The following is a 23284-nucleotide window of genomic DNA, read 5'->3' as shown; positions in this document are numbered from 1 at the left end:
TTGTCCTCAACCTAAAATTGAAAAGATTTTTTGAAAAATATTATGTCAAGTATCAGACAAATTTTTAACTATGAAAATCATCCAAATAGTTTTTTCATGCAATATAACTCAAAGAAAGAAAACTAAAACATTTATGACACATAGTCTTCTTAGGATTCTACTTGAAAATTATACAGAAATCCTCCCTTTGGGTGCTACATAAAAACATCTCAAAAGATGCGGAGCAAGCAGGACATTTACAGGTGGCTGCTTTGTAATATAATCAGACTTCTTTCAAATCCAGTAGGTGTAGCCAGAGATCCAAAATGAGACACATATATAGAATAGTTTCCAGAATCCTATGGCACAAACCATATCTGATCTTTTAACTGCCCAAATGCAAGGAATGCTGCTATGTTGAGGGGATTTCAGCTAAGTGGTGCCTATTCATTTCTCTCCTGGACCACTTGTCATCTCCAGATTTCCAATCTTGCCCACTATTCTCTCTTCTTCAGAGAAACCAAAGTGATCCCTTTAACAATATGGAGCTTCCCACCATACTTTGAATAAACTATAATCTCTGCCGTGGTCTGCAAGATCCCACATAACCTGACTGCTGGACAGTCCCCCAACCTCACCTTCTACCACCGTCCTTTCACCACCCGCCTCTTGGCTCTCCCCAGTGGTTTAAGTCTATTCTCAGTTCAGGGCGTCTCCCTCATAGGATTTTCATTCAAATGTTCACATGGCACATGGTGCTCTCCAAGTCTTTATTTGGGTCTATGTCACTGGTCAACTTCTCAGTGACCAGTAGTTTTCCCTGACAAACCTATCTAAAATGGCAGCTCAGGTCACTCTCTGCCTCATATTTTTCTTCACTTATATTGTATTATCTTTTTATTCATAACATATCTCCCCGGTTAGAATGCAATTTTCCTGCAGGCAAACACTGTATCATTCCCTACTGTGACCCATGGTGTCCACAGCAGCGCCAAGTAGATATTAGGTGTCCTAAGTATGTTTTGAATGAATAAATAAATACATTTGGCCCCATCATTCCAGTCCAAGAAAATAAATACAAAGCAGATAGTCTATAGTTTTGTTGAGTTAACCTTCAAAAAGGTCAGCATTTAACCAATTCAAGATAAGAAAATCATCTAATAAGAACCTAACAATGAATGATAAAAATAAATTCATTAAGCAGAATAAAAACCATAGACCAGATCTCCAGGTTTTCAAACTGGCCAAGTAAGGTAAATATTCTAGGCAGAGCTTCAGACAAGGCAGGATGCAAACCATCACAGCCAGGCAACACATTTAAACAAAAAAGATTCGATTCTTATCCTATTAAAAAATAAAGATTCCTCAATGTGAAAAAAATCACAATGTGGAGGAGACAAGTGATATTTTTGGAAATAATTATTTCTCTTAGACAAGAATTTTCTTTACTTTTTAATGAACAAGTTCTTGAATGTTCATGAACTCATTCAGGATATACTCTGGGCCTATGTTACGGGGCCTGTGTTAGGCACCGTGTATGTTATAAAAGTAAATAAAGAAAATATTAGCCCTATCTTCAAGGAGACTTTACTCCGGTCAGGAGGTAGACCAACAAGCAGGTACATTAATAATGTAGTAACTACTCAGTAATAGAAAAACCAAAAATGTACCAGTGATAGAGAAAGGCACGAGTAAAGTGTTCTGGACTTCAAAGCATGGTGGAATAACCTTTGGCATGGAGGGAAGTACAAAGCGAGTTTACGCTTCAAACAGTAATCCTGATTTCAAAAACAATATAATCTCTCTAAAAATCTGGCTGAGAAAATTCAAAGGGGTTGCCTGTACTGTTGCTATTTTGGGTTGATCTAACAATTATCTTTAGACATTTTTAGTTTTGAATACATGGCTCTAAACATGGCAAAAAGGAAGCTAGGAAATACATATTGTTTTCTCATTTAATTTATTGCTATATTATTTATTAAATTGATCTAATACTTATTTTCTTTATATGGAATACTCTCAGAATCTAACTTTAATTTTATTAAGTTTAAATGTTATTTAAAACAAAGTTCCAATTAGAATTTTGATAAAAATGTGAATCAGTAGTTGGCATCTACTCATCTTTAACTTCAAATAAAATACAAGTATTTCTGCTAAAATACACTATATAACTTTGCATTATACAAAATAGCTCACAAAAATAATGAAGCTGCTGAGAAAATGAGCTTGAGCCAGACCACTTAAAATCAATGTAACCAGATCTTTCAACGTTAATAAAAGTACTAATACGGCATCATCTTCAGTAGATCATTTATAGCCTATACACTGGGGCTTACGCTTCCTGCTGTAAGATAGTCTACTGGAGGGTAGTTGCTTCCAAATTTCCTTCCAAAGGATGACTAGTCGAGACTACAGGGTATAGACTTTATCACTAATTATTTTTAAAATATACGAGAATGTCTGCTCAGCTTTTGATTCTTAAAACCACTTAATTTATCAACACTTGCACTAAAGGATCTTCATCACTTTTTTCTTAAGGTTTTGAGATATTGACAAAGTATTCTCTAATTGTCAGAAAGTCTCCCTGCAAGCTTGCTAACACGGTAACAATCCAGTAGAAAAATGAATGGGCAAAAGATTCGAATGGACACTTCAGAAAAGTAGAACAAATGGCCGATAAGCACAGGGAAAGAAGCTCAACTTCACTAATCATCAGGGAAAAGCAAATTAAAACCACAGTGCAATATCATGACACATTCACCAGAGAGGCCAAAATTAAAAAGACCTGAGATTCTCAATACCAAGTGTTGACAACTGGCATTGTCATATACCACAAGTTGGAAACTAAATTGGTACAACCACTCTGGAAAATTGTTTCGTACAAGTACATACCCCATGAACCAGTCATCTCACTCCTAAGCACATCCCCAACACAAATGCATACATATTGTCACCAAAATTTATGCATAAACATATTTATAGTAGCATTATTTATAACAGCCCAAAACTAGTCATAAGTCAAATGACTAAACCATAACCTCTTGCAATGAAATGAAAGAAACTCATAAATAAAACGTTGAGTGAAAAAAGCCAGACACAAAGGAGTACATTCTATTATTCAATTTATACTAAGTTCAAAAGCAGGTAAACCTCATCATGGACGGTGTTTAGATGTCCGGATACAATCAGTAAGGGCTGGGGGAGAAATGACCAAAGGGAAGCATCATAAGGACTTCTAAGGGACTGGGAATGTTCTGTCTCCGGTTGCATGACAGATCTGGTGATATGGGTGTGCTCTATTTGTGAAAATCTAATAAGCTTTACACTTATGATGCACCAATCTGAAAGTATATTACATTTCAATGAAAGTTTTAAAAAATTTCAAGCTAGAAGAAAACATACTCGAGCCACAGTAAATTCAATCTCATGCCATCATCATTCACCTATTTACCAAACATGGAAAAGGTAATTTATCTTACAGAGATACACTTTTTAGCAGAGCTGACTGCAGCATAAACGAAGTTTTTATTGCTTATTTAGGAAGTTTAAGGAAGGAAAACTGATCATAGGCACTGTCGTGTCCTTTCCCCTCAACAAAGCGACCACCAGCAAGGATGAATTTTGGCATCGTTAGGTTTTTCTGTTTTAGGTTTTTGCTTAAGGAAATATGGATGACGTGACAAAGGAATATCATATTATCTTACCCTGACATATTTCTGAGAAGATGAAATTCACATGTTGAAGAGAGCATCCTAAAGGGCAGAGGTTAGAAGGAGGACTTCTCACGGGACATGGCCCTTGATTTCAGAGTAATTTTCTCCTCTAAGTTATTCAGCCTTCATAATGACAACCACTGCCATAATCATATTTCAAAAATTACCTTTGATAGAGATAATAGACACTTCCAGTTTGAATTAAATCAGGAAAATTTAGCACACACTGGGTTTCATCACTTTTCCCTGCAAACACATATTCATGAAAATTTCTCACATGCCCTTTAGTGGTCACATTCTTATTTAGCAAATAAATACATAAAAGTTCACAATTATTTGAACATAAAAAAAGCCACACACAGAAGTAAATTCAAAGTAAAATCAGAGATGGAGAAAATAAATTCAATGTAGGAGTTTCTAAAAATGATCAACACTATATGTAATATATACATATACATACAAACATAAACTCTCACATACATCCCTTTTATTTCACTGAGGTTTGATATAACTACTAACTTGAAAAGAGCTAAGAAGAAGGGGATACAATAAACCCACATATGTCTCCTGGAATGCAGATGTTCTGAGCTGCAAGTGTGGGAAATTCAAGGAGGAAAGTCTCCTGAACTACCAAGCCAAATATAAATAGGCTAAAATTCTTCACAGATAGTAAGAAGTTAGAATTTACTTGGAAAGAAGATAAAGTTCTATTACTGATACAAAGCGAGAGTCACTTAGAAATTTCAAATAGTATTTCATTCCTCATCATTCAACAGGTGTTTACTATGTACCAATCACTGTTCTGTGAACAAAACAAAAATTCCTGCCCTCACGGAACTTCCAATCAAGAAGAGGCGACAACACTAAAGAAGACAGATTAAAATATAGAGAGAGAGACACAATGGTCCTAAGCAATAAATGGCTGAATTAAAAGAAAGAAATGAGGACTTGAAAGTGGTGTGGATGGGAACATTGGTACTTAATATGGCCAGGGAAGATCTCCCTGAGAAAACAGCATCCAGCTGCCATGAACCAGAAGATATCTGAAAGAAAAACTTCCAAGCAGAGGGTAGGCAAGTACAAAGCTCTCAGGTGGGCAGTGGGCCAAGTCAGGAGGGTGGCCCGCAGGAGGCAAGGCTGGGTGTGCAGAGCAGTGCAGTGGTCCGTGGACTAGGCCACAGGAGCCAGATCACACAGAACCACAGGTCACAGGGAGGACCAGCTCTTGTTCTTTTCTTTCCACTGCCCTCAGGATAAAGTACAATCCTAGTGTGGCAAGCAGAGTGCTCCGAGTCTGGCTCCGGAAGCCCTAGCTCCCTACCCACTTGTGCTGTGCTTTATGTGAGCCCACGCAGAGGCACTAGTGCTCTCTTCCCTCCGTATTCTCGCACATACCATTCCCTCCCTCTGCAGGACCCTGCTCCCCACTGCTTTGCCCTTCCCACTTTTGGTCATTTGGGCTAGTTTTAGGCACTGACTCTTCCGGAGAGCCTTCCTATGCCCTATGGCCGAGTTGGGTGCCTTCCCATGTGTTCCCACAGAATATAACACTACCCTCTATTGTAACCTTTACTGTGTTTACATGGTTTCATTAGCTCCTTAAAAATAGAGAATGGGTCCATTCACCTTGTAGCTCTTGTTCCTAACAGGGTTTGGCATACACAATAAATAATTGTTGATTGAGTGATGAATCTTAAACCAGGCTCAAATCTCTCTAGAAAAATCTTACTAAAGAGTTATTTAAGCTATCAGATCCACATAATAGATAACCGTTTTGCAAAAGCCCTACTTCTGAATCATTCTATAAAATCTTCAGATCCCTCATGTCACTGAAACGATTTAACCCAAAATTTGTTGGTTCACTAATTGAATAAGAAATGCTAACTAACTTAATCAAGTTCTACCTAGCCGGAAACTCCCAGCAGAAACAAGACAGGGGAGATTAAAACAAGAACAAAGGCATTTCTTTTTGTTTGTCCTCAATGGCATTATCCATTCAATCTTTCTTTCTCTGTCTTCTCTACCTAATAAAAGAAAGGCCACGGGGAACCAGGAGCAGGTAATCTACGTGGAGCACAATGCCTCACTCTTCCCTAACAGTACTTCCTTTAGTACTTGAGAGAAGAGAAGCCTGGGGAATCAGACGCTGTCAGCAGGTGAGAGAAACAGCCCTTTTAAGTACTTTGATGTCAAGCTAAACTGAAACCAATGAACCAGTACAAACCTCAAAAGGCTCTAAGAGTCTAGGCTCAAGATGAGTTCACAGAAAAGCTTCTGAGCAAAATGGGTGCATATTTATCATATACAATATAATTAACTAAAAACAAAACAACAGAAAATGAGCATAGCAGCAATCCTTATTTAACTCTTCTTATTTTAGATCCCTCTAAAGCTTTTTCTTTGACTCTGATGTTTGCTTATGTATCAAATTCAGTTTGTTGATATAGACAATATTTTTACAATATATAAATAAGCTTCCTAATCTGGCCTTTATGTTAGTGAAATAAGACTGTGGCAATTTGCCCAAAACATATGAACAAGTATTTAATCATAGACTAAAACTCATCTAAAAGCTGAAAATGCAAACCTAAAATAAAACACAGAATAGAACAGGTTATTAGGAAATTTATGTTCTTATAATAAAACATGGCCTCAGATGAATGACAAGGTCATTTGGTGACAGAGTGTCTTCCCTCCTCAGCCCTGATGTAAGTTCTGTCTCTGTACAATTCATTCTTAAAATACCCAGTTCCCACTGACAGCCCAATACCCAACAGTATATTTGCGACATTCTTTGGTTTTTTCTGTCTTGGTCTGCCCAGCATTTGACCTCCTTTCTTATTAGACTGAAATTTCCCTAGCAGGAGTCCTACAGGGAGCCAGGGTCCCAATTCCTTCCTTAAAATCAAAAGAGGACAAGATATTTCCTCCCTACTGCCTGGTACGTTAAGCATTTAACCTAAATTTGGTCAACTAGATGCTCCTACTCCGTCAGTCTAGAAGGAGAATGATGCAAGTGAGCAGGTCCAGTTATCAGACAATGTGCTGGTTCTCCTTGACTTCATCGATGCCCCTTCTCTCTTGGGGTGCACCATTTCTCTGAGCCTGGTTCTTCAGTCCTCTCTTTTCATAAATTCCTCTTGCATTTAAATCAGCAGAAGCTGGGATTTGTTGCTACAACCAGACTGACACCCAGTCTTGGCACAACTAGCTTAAGACTTCTCCCTTGATTGTTTGCAGGAATTTAGGATTGGCGTGTTCACTGATTTATCTCAGCTGCCTTTCTTGAAATCTTTTAGAAAGCTAAACAGGAATATTGCTGATGCAAACAGATATAATTTCAGAGAGTCAGGGAGAGTTGACCAAAGTTTCTAAAAATCTAAAGGAAACCCTAAATAGGTTAAAAAAAAAAAACCAAAAAACAAAAAAAAGAGAATGGGATTCAAACAGCTTTAATTTAAAAGCAAATATTTCCAAACCCTAGTGTGAGAGACTCTGCTCGCCCAGTAGTTCTCAACTAGCAGCGATTTTGCCAAACAGGGGACATTTGGCAATGTGTGGAGAAATTTTCGGTCCCCACAACTAGGGGAGGGGCGCTACTGGCATCTAACGGGTAGAGGCCAGGAATGCTGCTAAATATTCTACAAAGGACATAACAGCAGCCCACAACACAGAATTCTCTGGCTTGAAACGTCAACAGTGTCAAGGTTGAGAAACCCTGCCCCTCACTACTGTCACCCTTTAAATCTTATATAAATAAATGCTCCACGGAGCTAGGATAACTCTCCCACTGCCCACAATACCCAAATACTTTTATAATTACTTCTGAACCCTCATTTATACTGTAATGTTAAAAGAAGAAAATCTCCTGACTCATCTGTCAACATCATCATTCACCTAAGAACCTCACAGTGAGGAAAGAACTAAAAAAGAGAAAATAAGGGAAAGGAACAAGCATGTGCAAAGAGCTGTGAAGGGCCAGGAGTGTCTGAGGGCGTGACAGGACATCCCGGGTAAAAAGGAGGTGTGTCCATGGCCAAGAAGGTCAGGAAATGAAGCTTGGAGGGATGCTGTGATCAGACTCCAAAAGGTCTTATTCATCACAGGAGCCCAGATTTTACTCTCTGAATAATTCTAATTTTTAAAGAAAAGATTAAGTAGTTGTTTCTTAGGAAAAGACTGTTGCCACTTTAGGTGACAATCAAATCTGAACAGAGCCTGGTAATAGGGAAGTCAGGAGGCCACAGTCATGCGCCTCATAATGATGTCTCAGTCAAGGACGGACAGTACCTGCGACGGTGGTCCCATAAGACCAGTACCATATAGCCTAGGGGTGTAGCAGACCATGCCATCTAGGTTTGTGTAAGTACACCCTATGATGTTTGCACAATGACAAAATTGCCTAACAATGCAATTCTCAGGACGTTCCCCCATCATTAAATGACATGGTGACATGTGACCTCGTTAAATGGCTGTACTTTGATAATACAAGAGGTGAAAAGTGGCTAGGCTAAGGTGATGGCAATGAGGACGGAAAGCAAAGGCCAGAAGAGGATTTAAACATATTCTTGGAGATTTGCTAACCTCTCCCTGTAAAAGGAGTATCTTCCAGTACTGTAAAATATAAATTTAAGGGGTAAAAACCCCTTAAATAAGTTAACACACTTCTTTTTTTTTTAAAGATTTTATTTTTCCTTTTTCTCCCAAAGCCCCGTGGTACAAAGTTGTGTATTTTTTAGTTCTGGGTCCTTCTAGTTGTGGCATGTGGGACGCCGCCTCAGCATGGCTGGATGAGCGGTGCCACGTCCGCACCCAGGATTTGAACCGGTGAAACCCTGGGCCGCCAAAGCAGACCGAGAGAACTTAACCACTCAGCCACGGGGCCGCCCTGAGTTAACACGCTTCTATTTACAATGCACACCAAAAGAAAAACACAGTAACACGTCAATCAATTAAGTGAATTAAATGAGCATACAATGAGAATGTATGCTATTTAAGTAATTTCTGTATGATTTTCAAATAGCACATGTGGAAAGTTTCTGCTATTACCTGCTCCAGGGCTTCTGTATAGGTAATCATTGCCTTAGTATTTGTAACAGGACTGTCATAGATGATAGCAATCTTATCTCCTTTACCATTTTCAATGTGACGATCAATGGCATTGTAACAAATGTTCAGCATTCCTTCCACAAACCTGAAAAAAAATTGGAAAGTAAAAGTGAATGTCTTTTCAAAATATATTATTGCTTAACTAGCTTCCTATATCTCTAGTTTGGCAGAACTACCCTTAAAACAGTGTTTCCCCATGTGTGTTATGCCAGGTAATAATGGTCGTAAACTAGATATTTAAGATGGTACAGAGCGACATTTTTATTTTAATAGATGTGTATTTATTTTTATGTACATTAGAAAAAAATACACCTTGCACTTCAAGGCGACAACTTTGTGGATTTTATTGCTTAGGATGAAACTAGAGGATAAAGCATCAAAATAATCTACTTTATATGGATGAAATGAATTGTATGTAAGTGCAGCACAGACGCACTAGGCTGAGAGGGCAAACGGCAGATATAGAGCTGAAGTTTGGGTACCTGCTGTGAAAAGACCAACTTACTGGAAAATCAATTATTCCTTGAAAGAGCCACACATATATATTTGTTTCAATTAAATGTGATGCTTCCAATTTATAAAGAATAGATAAACTCTTTTCTGTATATACGAGATGCTTCATAATTTGAATAAAGAACGGACACACACATACAATTTTAATTTTAAAAAAGCCTTTGTAATTCAGAACTCTTCATCTCCTAATTGATCAATGCTTTCCTTTGCAAATAAAAATATAATGCAGATAGCTGGAGATAATTTTTAAGGAAATAAAGCTGGTTTTTCTGAAAGAAAAAGCTTCACTTTTGACACTTTTTTTTTTTAGGATGAGGGGACTGGAATCAAATATACAGTACAGTAATGGTCCATTCATCCCAACATCAGACTAGCAAATATTATAACAATGCAAAATTACAGGAAATAATATAACAGGAAATAATAACAGGAAAATAATGAAATAAAATAACAGGAAAAAATATTGACGCCACAAGAAAAAGTCCTTTTAAATAGCTGAGTATCACCTTCAAGTCTTCACTCAAAGAGCTGTGTGTGAAACGAAGCGGGAAACGAAGAACAGCTATAGATACAGAGGCAGCATTCAGAAATAGCAGGTACAGAAGGCAGCAAGAGGAGTGATCCTTTAATCAGCATCAAACAAGCCTACACACTTCAATAACACTGAATACGACTACAGCACAGCACAAGGAGTCATTAATCTAATGATTCTGAATTGCCGAGTATGATAGGTTTGATGTTTGTTCAAAAACATCGTTTCTTCCCCAACCTCTACTTCCATCAACCATATTTTGTCTTTTCCCCTCGCCCCCAACTCCATGAGGGCAGAATACGCCCCTGGATTTGGGGCTCAGCCACATGATTTGGCTAATCAGCTGACGTGACGCAAGCAGAGGCTTGAAAGCACTTGCACGATAGGGCTTGCTCGTCTGCACCTCTACCTTCTCCAGGAGACGAGCCTCCAGGCATTCCTCCTCCTCAGCCTGGTACCCAGAACAAATATTCGCAGGGGCGAGCGGAACTCCAAAGAAGTAGGGAGCCCAACCCAGCCAGATATATGTCTTGGAGCAATTTTCCAGTCATGCCTATCCTAGATCAGCTAATCCCATTACGACCTCCAGATACATGGAAATAATCCTAAATATCTCATAATTCAGAGAGTGTTGCAGTCAATTGATTTGCAGCATCATTGGGACCATAATTAACTAACATTAATACGCCAAGAAAAAGGTAAAGTTTGTTCAACATTTTGTGGCAGAAATAAAGATGTTTTAAAGAATTTCTAGATGTCTTATGGAATTTTCCCACAAAATATTTATTTGTATTTTTTGTTTCTGCTTTTGTCTCTGAAAAGCCGACTCATGGAAGATCAACTTGCTGGAACACTTCTTGATGATGTCATTATTCTCTCTCCCTTTATCTACAACTTCTACTCTACCACTCTTTGTGTTCAATATTTAATTATGCTCTCAACACTTCACCAAATTGGGAGCCCTCTCAATTCCGAAAACTCATGGAGAATTCACTTTATCATTTACCTTATTGTTCTCCTACCTCTTTGCTTGCTCCTTCTTAATGTCTGTTGGAGGAAATCATGGAGAGGACATAAGCACCGGCTGACTCATGAGCTGGACCCAGGCAATCAGAAACTCCCCTGCCCTTGGAATGTACATCCCATCTACTATTCCCATACTAGCTGCCTTTTCAAGGACGCAGCCTTCAGAGAGCAAGGCGTCACTGAGACCAACTGGACTGAATACGTGCCTCAACACAGTTAAGGCCTCTATATAAACCTTTAAGATTCTAGTGGGTGGTTGCGGAGACCTACTCCTCTTGTGGCTGCTGAAGACAAGGCTCACACGTAATTTCCCTTTCTTATTAAATCTCCCACCTATCAATCTGGACTGATCTGCCTCTTTCTTCGGTTTCTCCTGGCCTTCTGTGTACCCAGGGCCAGTTTGTGAACCAACATCTTCCAAGAAATTTTCTTCCTTTGCCGAATCTTTAATCGACAGTGGTCCCTAAAACTCTATATCCATCCCTTTGCGCACTCTACATACGTTCCCTGGGTGATCACTACACTCCCATGCTTTCAAGCTCCATCTTTAGCTCCAGGCTTGATCTCCTTTCTGAGCTCCTTACCCTTACAGCCAATAGTCTGCAGGACACCTCTACTTGGAAAGAACAGTATGTCCAAAACTATTATCATTTTCAGCCCACATCTAACCCACAGCCCCATCCCAACTGCAAACTTGCCTTCCTCCTGTTTTCCATATTTCAAGAAACTACCTTGTACCCAGCGCAAGGTTTAGAAACCCAAAAGTTAGATTTTATCCCTCCTCTACAATCAGTTATATGTCACATCCGTCTCTGTAATTGTTTGGTTCTCTCCTTGATAACCTGGGTTACAATTACTGCATCTAATTAATGTCCCTGCCCTAGCCTTACCCCATCCTCTCAAGTCACCTTCCTATGCTACTAGAATGTCTTTCCTCAGTGTAAGTATTATTGTGTCAAATGGTGCTCAGAATCATGTAATACTTTTCCATAAAGTTCAGTATAGAAACTATCTATCTTTAGATGACATGCAAAACTCATTCACCTACACAGGTTCATTTCCCCTCATCCAACTTCCCACCCTCAGTTATATTGAGTTAGAAAATTTGCAATTCCTTGAATCCAGTCAGCAGCTGTTTCCGTGGCTGTCCTTCACCTTTATCACCACCCTCTCCCGAGCAGCTCCAAAGCCTTGCGCACATGTCTCTATCATAGTACTCATCCCATTGCATTAACAACTGGTCTACTTACTTCCATTTCCTTTATTATACTCTCATCTAAGAGCAGTTTGCTGTTAGTGCCATAGACTCAATTCTGACTCCTAGCGCCCCTGTGTACAGTGGAGGGGAACCCTGCCCAGCCTTTATGCGTCATCCTCTCCCCTTCCAGCTGTGTATCAGACAAGGCTCTGCTGCTATTCACAGGGTTTTCGTGGTTAATTTTCCCAGAAGTGAGTGCCCAGGTCCTTCTTCCTAGTGTGTCTTAGTCTGGAAGGTCTGCTGAAACCTGTCCACCATGGGGGACCCTGCTGATATTTGAAGTACCAATGGCGTAGCTTTCAGCATCACAGCAACATACAGTCGCCACAGTATGACAACAGACAAAGAGATGACATGGTTCTTTGATAGGGAAATGAGCGCTGGCAGAGAGCAATGCATCTTAACCACCAGACCACCAGGACTGACTACCTAAGAACAGAGACTATGTCATATCCTTCTTGTAGTCCTAAGATCTACTATAGCCATTCTCATACATTAGGCACTCACTAAATATTTGGTAAATGAATGAATGAAAATATTAGTACATTTTCAAGAAACGTTGAATTTAGAATCCAGGTAGAGTTGCCAGGGTAGTTTTTAATACCTTATTTTTATTTTTATTTTTTTTGAGGAAGATTAGCCCTGAGCTAACTACTGCCAATCTTCCTCTTTTTGCTGGGGAAGACTGGCCCTGAGCTAACATCCATGCCCATCTTCCTCTACTTTATATGTGGGATGCCTACCACAGCATGGCTTTTTGCCAAGTGGTGCCATGTCCGCACCCAGGATCCGAACTGGTGAACCCCAGGCAGATGAAGCAGAGTGTGCGAACTTAACCACTATGCCACTGGGTCAGCCCCTCTACTTCTTCATTGAGACTTTTTAAAAACTTTGCTTCAAGAATGTTCACAGTTGCTAGTTGAAGCATTTTTATGATGGCTGCTTTAAAGTCCTTGTCAGCCCACTAAGCTTCCTGGCTGAGAGAGGGAGGGTACTCATTATTGCTCCCCACGTGACCTCCACTGACAGTGAGAGGTGTAAGAGCCACCTTACCTCCTTACCTTAGCCAGAATTAATGTTCTAACTCCCCATATAACGTTTTCAGACAGCACCAGGAGAGGCGGCGATGTTTGGGGCACCTTGTTACAGCCTAGTAAGAGGAGTAGTCTAGGCTCTCCATCAGGTTTTTACTGGTGAGGATGGGATTGGAACCACAGTTTTTTCTGGGATGTTTGGCTAGATTAGGGTGGTTACTGTCTAAAAATCTTCTGTCTTGCTAGGCTGCCCTTCTTCTGTTTTTTTGTCCAGAGAGAGAAGGTTTTTGTTGGGGCTTTTTTTTCCCTGCACCCAGTAATGTTTCTGGGTTGCCGGCTTCTCCAGCACTCCATTGTAGGATATAGAAGGTGGAGAGAAAACCCCAGGAACTCATCACCATGCCATTCTTCATGTCCCAAAGCTCCTAGCTGGTTTGGTTTCTTCTACCTACCTTTTGGAGCCTTCTTCTTAAGTTGTACTTAACAGGATGAATAGGAGAAGTGCATTTTCTCCCTCTTGTCCTGAAACCAGAAGTCTCTAAATAATATCTATTGATCTCTTACTCTAGGCCAATATTGCACATGCATTTACTCATTTAATCAAAATACAACCTTACCATAGGAGGTAGGTGCTATTATAAACCCCCTTTTACATACAAGGAGACTCATCTGACAGTACTCTGCTCAAGGCAGCCTGATTACAGAACCAAACCTTTAAACACCATGCAACACTACCTCTACAGACAATACTTGAAGAATTTTAGATTTTTTTTGATTGTTTGCAAATTTGAGAGAGTTTAACATTTAAATTACTAACACCTTAAGATTTTCTTTTTTAAGGGTACCCTTAAAGAACTTTAAAGAATTTTAAGAGTATTCTTTGAGGTAGGCAGGAAAAAAATTCAGAGAGAAGGGCCTGCAAATAATGTTAAGAGAGAAATGTTGCAGGAGATAAATTGGCATGGTTCCAGAAGGATTTACAGGTAATGAATATACCAATATAAACTGGCTCAATTTAAAGATTGGTTTACTGTAGAAGACCAGACCAAGTGACCCGCAAGGGGCCTCCCAGCTCAAAGATTTGATTACTGTACTATGACAAGATTCTTATTCCATTTTAAATCAAATCATTTCAGTAAAGTTCAATTGAATGTCTTCTGTGTGCTCTATCTTCACTGGCCCTTTTAAATTGATGGGCAGGTTTTAAATGTTTGTCTCCCCAGATGATTAAAATAACTAATGCTCACTGCAGAAAACAGAGAAAATACAATTTCAAGTATCTTTTTTTCTATATGTAAATATTTTTCTTCTATGTTTAAGATTGCATTATGAATTTTTTCCAAGGGCCTGAAAAACTCTCAAAAAACATGTTTAATGATGGCATAATATTCCCTTCAATGGCTATTCAGTAATAAAGTTAATCCTGCATTGTTGTAAATTGCCTTTCACAATATTGTCATTATTTTAAATGATTCTGGGACGACGTTGTTTGTAGAGAAATATTAGTCACATTGTTTTTTATTACATTTGCAGGCTAGATTCCTACAGTAAAGCAGACACACACATACACTAAAATCAAATAATCAAATTGCTTTCTGGAAATATTGAATCAATTTGTATTACCTTCAGCATTACCTGAAAGCTCATTTCATCACACTCTTCTAAACAGAGATTATTCTCAATCCTCTTCAATTTGAGAAGTGAAAAATAGTTTTAATTTTGGTTTCTTTGATCACTAGTATTAAGTACAATGTCCTACCAATTTTTAAAAGCTCTTTATATAGGACATTGAACTTTAGTCTGACATTGTTACAAGTTATTTTCTCAGTTTATTCACTAATTTTAATTCCTGGTGCTTCTTGAAATAGAAATATTTTCAATTTGTATATAGTCAAATAAACTTTCCCTTTCCTTTGCAAATTTTTCTAAGTATGCTATATGTATAATAATCTTACGTAAGATAGTTCATCCTACTCTCTTCTGGTTTCACTTTCTATATTGATCTCTTAAATGTGGCAATAATTTACTCATATATGTATTTAATATATGTAAAATGTATGTAATATCTGTTATATATTATATATGGCACATATGTATTGTATGATATGTGTGTATATGTATATATATATATATATTATGATGAGGTAGTAAAATTATATTTGTTTAACAACAGTCCATTTTCCAAGCAGCATTTTTGACTAATCCTTACTGTGCTTATTCATTTGTGATGCTTCAATCTTCCCATATATATTAGTATTATATACTAATTATATATGTACTAATTAATTATATATATATATATATATCAGAGTCTTTGTCAGGGCTATATGGTTTCTAGATATAACCACTGGAGTGTTCTGTCAGTAGAGGCTAGTGACTAGTTCTCTCTTTAAACTCAGTCAGCTTTTACTGATGTTGAAGAAAGAACAGAAAAATTTCATACTCTTTTTTCCTACCCATGCCAGCCCCGAATTCCTTCTGCAGAAAACTGCATGCAATTTGAATTTACCCCATAGTTTGCCTGAATAACAGAACACAACATAAAACTAAAATGAAACTGATAGCAATAGTGGAACCACTAGAAATGGTACTACCACCTGATCAGAACCGTGGCATATATAAAACAGACAGGAGCAGAAAGACTGCTAAATCCAGAAGCCAAGAGAAACATGGTAGATCCAAGTGTACTGATAATGAGGATTATTTTGGGCTGGTTACTTTTAAAAACTGCAGACAGGAAAGAAACTCTGAAAAGTAGAATTTGCTTACCCTTTGTTAAGAGACCTTTCCATTTGTAAAGGAAATCTCCATCTGTAAAGGTGTCTCCCTCTCTGTACCAGGAGGAAGGGGGGATGACCTTATCTCTAAAAACTCTTAATGGGGAAGCATAGGACATCCTGACTTAATCCGATCTGATTCTTATCTAAAGTTATAGGACCACCCAATAACCAGACCCCAGCTGCACTGATACCATTTTAACGACTTTTTTTTTACATAATCTTTCCTTTGTGTTATAAAGAGATAACTCATGTACCTATGCCTAAATTTAGCCCTACCCTCAACCCATGTTTGCAGTTCTTTACTGCCCATGGGTCCTGTCCCCATGCTATTCCATACTATTCTCTGAATAAAAGAGCACTACTGCCAGACCTGAGAGTCCAAGAAATCTTTCTTTCGACTCCTTGACTCACCGAGCCTGCATCATTGACACAGAAAAATTTCCATGACATGTTATATACTGTTAGGTGAAAATAAAAGAAAGAAAATAAAGGTGGAGAAAAACATAAACAATCATACCATAGAATGCATTCATGAGAAACCTATAAACCCTAAGCAGATAACACAAAGACACAACAAAAAAACTCTCTCAATAAATCTTTGACATAACTCTAAGATCAGTGGCAGGTAGGAATAAAGAAGGGGCCATTGGTGTTTAGACGGATAATTAAGACATAAGTGCCACACACATACACACACACACACACACACACACACCACACACTTTTAGCAGCCTAGAGTCTAAGTTTCTGAAATAGGGAGAGTTTCTGAATGGATGATCCCCTAGGAGATTTAAGACCTGTAGAACGGGAACAAGGCTCTCTATAACTTCCAGGAGGCCTAGAAACCCTACATACCACTGCCACCTGGAAATCCCCTCTTCTCTCTCAAGCAATCATAGGAAGAAGGGCTGTAGTAATCAAAATGTGGATTCATTGGCAAGCAAACAAGGATCCTTACTTGGATTCTGAAATGTACTCCATTCAGCTACCTGCATTTTGACACTCATATGAGTGTGCGTGTATATGCATGTGTATGCATATATTCTATTTCACATATATGTGAAATAGACAACAACATACGGGGCGAGGCCAGTGGCACAGTGCTTAAGTTGGAACATTCTGCTTTGGCGGCTGGGGTTTGCAGGGTTCAGATCTCAGGTGTGGACCTATGCACTGCTTGTCAAGCCATGCTGTGGCAGGCGTTCCACATAAAATAGAGGAAGTTGGGCATGGATGTTAGCTCAGGGCCAATCTTCCTCAGCAATAAGAGGAGGATTGGTGGCAGACGTTAGCTCAGTGCTAATGTTCCTCAAACAAAACAAGACATAAAGCTGGGGTTTATGTTGTGGGGAGGGCATATTTTCAACATAAATAACAAGAGGAAAGATATATTCTCAACTTCAATAATATTTAAAGTGTACCTAAAAATCAATAAGAAAAAACCAAAAATCCAATAGGCAAAGAAATGCAGTATGCTAGCAATAGAAGGAAAAAAATGATAATGGCCAATAAGCAAAAGCACATGATGCTCAGCTTTACTAACAATTAGGAAAATGAACATTAAAATAATAATGAGATGCCATTTTCCCCCAATGGGTTGATATAAAGATATTATACAGTGTTGGGGACAGTAAAGAGAATGCAGCATTCTCATATAATGTTGGTGAGCAAATAAATTAGCTCAGCAATGTAGGAGGAGATATATGTGTGTGTGTGTATACGTATGTATTATAATCTCCAAAATGTACTTTTAGATTAGCCAAAGCAAATTGTCTGTGTATTTATCTCTGGGTTGTACAAAAGCACAAAAAGGAGTCTAGAAAAATGGACAAGAAAATGTTAATTAGTGGTAAACTCAGGTAAGAGAAAAACTGAGGGGCAGAATGGAGAAGGGATAGTCTATATTTTTATAAAATAAATACTTCTGTTTTTTTATTCTTAAGAACATTTATATGTTAAATGGATGATTTAAATATATTTAAATAAAAATATAAATTTTAACAGTCAAAGTTGCTTGGCTCTTGGTCAACTCCATAATCAGTATAACTACTGTGAATGAAAAAATTTTAATTAAATAAAAACATCTTTCTTTCAATTTTCTTCCAATAAAAAGGAGAATTTCTTATACTTACAACACATGTAAACTCAGTTTTAAGAAACTAAAATTTAGGCAATATGATTTTTGCCTCTTCTTTTTATTTATTTGCCTCACCAGAATCAACCTCAAGCAGCTGAGCAGTCATAACAAATGGTACAGAGAACCTTCCAGTCCCATGGAGAGATCTGCTAGAATCTGTGGTCAACATTCCTGTTGTCCACGGTGATTGTGGTTGCCCTCGTTCCAGGCATTATAAGACTGCACTTTCAAACCTACTTGAAATGAGGCGTGGCCTCGAGGCTTGATGTAGCCCAGGACATGGCCACAGAAATAAGGCAAGAAGTCTTCAAGATCTAATGCATTTGTCATATTTCCTTGTCTCTGCCACAAGGACGAGTGACACTGCAAACGCTAACTGCACTATCAGCCTATATCCTTGAGTGAGGACAGACGACATGGAGCAAATCCCCCCGGTAACCTAAGATGAACTTGGATGAGGGAGCTATACCTGAGCTATTTTAAACCAGGGAGACTTGAGGGCTATTTATTCCTGCAGCATAACTTAGTCTATCCTGATTGATAGAAAAGTCTGAAGATCCACGAATGTTAGCAAGCCCAAACAAATTTTAAAATTGTCATATTTCATAATTTAAGAGGCAGAGGGATACATTCCAGGGCAAATGAAATGGGAGAAATCTCAGCTAGTGTAATTATACAGTCACTAGAGTAAAGTTAGATGTCCTTGAAAAGGAGTCAAGAGGCGCCATCATCAGTGTCTGAGCTCATGGAGGTGGAGCTAAGGGTCTTCAGAAGGGGGTCCATAAAGAAGAAAGTCCTTGAAATTACTTCTAGACTTCTTCTCATACATAATTATGTATTTTCCCTTACCTTTTCCTTATTAACCTCTGCTAGTTTACATCTAGCGTACAAACTTGGACTCAGCTCTTTGAAGGGAATCTTGCTTGAATGCGATTTCTTCTCTTCTTCACCTTAGCCCACCCTGACTCTTTTATCTTTCACAATACCTGACTTGTGCCCATCCTGTATTTCACTTTGGCCTTGTTTATCAAACGAGTTAGACTGGAGAGTTTACTTGACCCACGCATAGGGCTGTCAACAAACGTGAGTGGATATCTGAAGGATCTTTAAGAGGTTGGGAGCCTGACAACGTCCATGGTCTGGATCTCCGGGTGCCAGAAGAAGCTAGTGGACAATGTTCACATGTTTCTTCTGTTCTCATCACTGCAAACCTTCCCTTTGTTCAGAGCTAAAATTCTGTTATTTTGGCATGTATTTATTAAATCAGTTTTCAAACATTATAAAAGGAAATAAAACTCTGACACTCAAAAAAAAAAATCACATCTTTCAGAGGGGGAAATTGATAGTATTTACTCTGAATTTGATTACCCAACTACAGAAAGTTGAATTGGTAAAGTCTAAAATGTTCGTCTCAATTCCACCATTCCCTCCTATTCCAAGAATAACACTTAATGTATTTTCAACAGTGTGGTCTAGGAAATGGTTTCACAACTAGCATATTTCAGTTTGTATGCAATGAGTGTTGAAAGCTTCCTCAGCACAACCATATTAGTAGTCACAATGTTGCAACCCTCTCTGTAATCTCAGCTACTGATTTCTGTACTCTGTATATATTCATTATTAAACAAATGGAAAGTCCAACTTGTAATTTACCTCCTAATACGAGCTTCCTTCTTCAGATCATATTACAATTTCCTTCCCTGATGACCTCTCATTTGGGTCTTCATTACATCACAGTTTCAGGAAAAAACAAAAACAAACCTCAAGCTCTTTTTCAAAAGTTAAATAAAACCAAGGCTACCATATTGAAAACAATTGAAAGATGAAGGACACACTTGGTTATCTACATACTAAAACACTAAATCTATACACTAAAATGGCATTGAATATATAACCTTTATAAGAAATAATTCATTATTTTATAAGCAGACTTCGGCAGATTACAACCCTCAATATTAACTATCAATAATGATTTTCTCTTCAAAATCTTTTCTATTCAACAAATTTAACAATAGTTTGTTGTTGATTAGACCTGAGACTGTGAAAGAAGGGAAAAAAACGTAACTGGGAAGATGTTCTCCACTTTAAAAGGAAGACTGATTTGTAAAAACTATAAGAAAAAGCAAAGTGTAGCAAATTTCTTGAGGTATAAACAAAGTATGATGAAAGCACAGAGCAAAAATGAGATGAATTCCAGATAAGGCAATGTGGTAAGGAGTTAGTGGGTGCTGAAAGGAGTATAGTATATAGTGTAAAGACCTGGGCTTTTAGGTCAAAAGTGCATTGTTCAATCTCAGACATGTCATTTACTAACTGTACGATTGCAGGCCAATTGATATGTCTAAGCCTTTCTTCTCTCATCTATAAAACCAAGAAAGGAAAATAAAAACCAACAACATAGCATTCTGTACCAAGACAACACTATGAGCATTTAACAGAAATTAATTCATTTAGTTCTCATGACAACTCTGTGTGTATACTAATGCCATCCTCACTTTATAGATGAGGAAACTGAGGTACAGAGAGGTCAAGTGGCTTACCGAGGTCCACACTGGTGCACGACCAGCTGCAACTGGATGTCAGGCAGTCAGGCTCCGAGTCACAACCCCTATTCTGCATTGATGAGCTAATGTGAGAGACCTTTACCCTTCCCCAACCACAATTTCAGACACATTTCATTGACTCCTTTCAATAACCCTATCAGGTGATTACTATAATTTACAGATTTACAAATAAGGAAACTGGCTTAGATCAGTTACGAAAGCAAAGTTGTGTGACAATGGGTACAATGGGCTGGAGCAGGATACCAGGAGGGGGTGACTGTTTAGGGGGCTTTTGAAATAACAAAGTGCCGTGGTGATAACAACAGAAAGGCGGGAGAGATTTGAGAAATATGAAAGACTGAAAAAGGAGAGTTTTAGAGAAAAATAGGAAGAGAATGAAAAGAGTGTACATCAAAGAAACCAGGGCTTCAGAGGGATCAGCAAACTATAGCCACATGCCAAACTTGGCCCACCACCTCTTTGCAGAAATAAAGTTTTATTGAAACACAGTCACACTCAATTGTTGATATATACTCTGTGGCTGCTTTTGCTCAACAACAGCAGAACTGAGTGGCTGCAATGAAACCTATCTGGCCTGCAAATCCAAAAATATTTACCATTTGGCCCCTTAAAGAAAAACTTTGCCAATCCTTGCTCTAGAGAAGCCTTGTCCAATAGAAATTTCTGTGAGGATGGAAATGTTCTGTATCTCCACATCTCAATAGGGTAGCCACTAGGCACAGGTGGCTGGCTAAATTTAAATTTTAATTAATTAAAAGTAAATAAAATTTAAAATTTAGTTCCTTGATCACTCTAGCCACTTTTCAAATGCTCTACAGCCACATTCGGCTGATGTGACTATGGAGAGTGCAGTGGTAGCAAATTTCAAGGAGGCAGAGGTGGGCCCCAGGGTCAAACACTAAAGAGAGATCAAATAAAGAAGGGACTTCAAATCTATCCACCGAATTAAGCCACAAATAGATATTGATGATCTTTGGGAAAGCAATTTGGGTAGATGAGGACTGAGGCCACCTTGCAGTGGATTCAGGAAAACAAGAGCAAGGAGGACTCAGGGTACAGACAACATGGCCAAGAAGTTAGGATATAAAGAGAAGAGGGATGTTCTGGCTTCTCTTTAGCTCATGCAAATCTTCCAACTGGCTTTTATTAACAGAGAGGGAAGAACCAGCCCCGGTGGCCTAGTGGTGGAGTTCGGCACACACCGCTTCAGTGGCCTGACTTCAGTTCCCAGGTGCAGACTTATATCACTCATCTGTCAGTGGCCACGCTGTGGTGGTGGCTCACATACAAAAAGAGGAAGATTGGCAGTGGATGTTAGTTCAGGGCAAATCATCCTCAGCAAAAGAAAAAAAAAAGAGAAGGATGAAAAGTGAAGGTAGCTGAAGGGACAGAGATTGAAAATCAATGGAACTACTGTTTTTTTTTAAGGACAATGGCAAGTGAGACAAGTACAAAAATAGCGCAAAGTTCAGGCTCTTTTTTAGACGTGCAAGTGCATTGGTGCTGCTGAACTGAGAGATGTGTGTTTGGGGTGGGAGCATAACATGAGCTAAGGGAAGAAGGATCAGTGCAAGGCCTGTCTTAAAAGTCTTGGATGCCTTGTTAAGGAAGGCGAGGCCGGTAAAAGGCTTTGAGCATGGGGACGCCCTAGTCAAAAATGGATTTCAGGCCAGACTTAAGAGGTAAAGGAGGAAAGGGAATCAGTTAGGTCTACTGACTAGCCTAAGAAGTCATGATAAGTAATGAAAACATGCGTGCGAAGGAGTATCGTAGAAACGAAACAAAGAAAGCAGAACTAGGAGGAAGGGCCATATCAAAAAACCTATGAGGGCCGGCCCCGTGGCTGAGTGGTTAAGTTTGTGTGCTCTGCCGCAGGCGGCCCAGTGTTTCGTCAGTTCAAATCCTGGGTGCGGACATGGCACCGCTCATCAAGCCACGCTGAGGTGGTGCCCACATGCCACAACTAGAAGGACCCACAACTAAGAATATACAACTATGGACCCGGGAGCTTTGGGGAGCAAAGAAAAAACCCTATGGATTTTATCATCTGTGGGTGTCAAGTTGATGTTCTCTGCAAGGTACACCTGGAACAAGAAAGAAAAAGAAACAGTTCTGAAGTAGGAGAGGGAACTAACTAATGTTTTGTTAAATCACCAGTAATGTGCCAGCTTTTGAGTTTGGTAATTTATATACATCAAATCATTGAATCTCCACACTATCTCTTCAGGAAGACAATGTTATTCCCATTTTACACATGAGAAATGAGGCTCAGAGAGGTCAAATAACTTCCTAGAATTTTAAAACGAAGAGTGCAGACTGGAACCCAATGCTTTCTGACTCCAAAGAAAATGTGATGAATTTCTAATTTTACGTGTGTGTGTGATCTGAGTAATTCTTGCGCCCTCACTAGATATTATTTCCTATGGGCAGCTCATTAATGGCACACAGCAAATGCTCAATAATTATTTTTAAACAAACCTCTGCAAGTGTGGATGAATGTGAGTTGCAGAAGTACACTTCTGACACATTGACACAAATAAGGAAAAGAGTCTCATGAGGTAAACACTCACCGAAAACAATGAGTAGCTCAAAAGACTACTATTGCACACAAACAGATTTTTAAGAGGGTGTCATATTGC

General features: G+C 38.7%; 1 protein-coding gene across 1 annotated transcript in view; it reads right to left on the bottom strand.

The window, feature by feature from the left end:
- Nucleotides 1-23284, bottom strand: part of ACSS3 (acyl-CoA synthetase short chain family member 3) — a 168749-nt gene that overhangs the window by 120295 nt on the left and 25170 nt on the right. The window contains exon 2 of the mRNA XM_008520549.2: nt 8742-8886. Coding sequence (XP_008518771.1) covers nt 8742-8886 — 145 coding nt within the window. The remainder of the gene's footprint in view (nt 1-8741; nt 8887-23284) is intronic.

The sequence above is a fragment of the Equus przewalskii genome, chromosome 29 (genome assembly GCF_037783145.1).
Source record: "Equus przewalskii isolate Varuska chromosome 29, EquPr2, whole genome shotgun sequence".
NCBI lineage: Eukaryota > Metazoa > Chordata > Mammalia > Perissodactyla > Equidae > Equus > Equus przewalskii.
The sequence above is the reverse complement of the archived record's forward strand: the minus strand, read 5'-3'. Positions and strand labels throughout refer to the sequence as shown.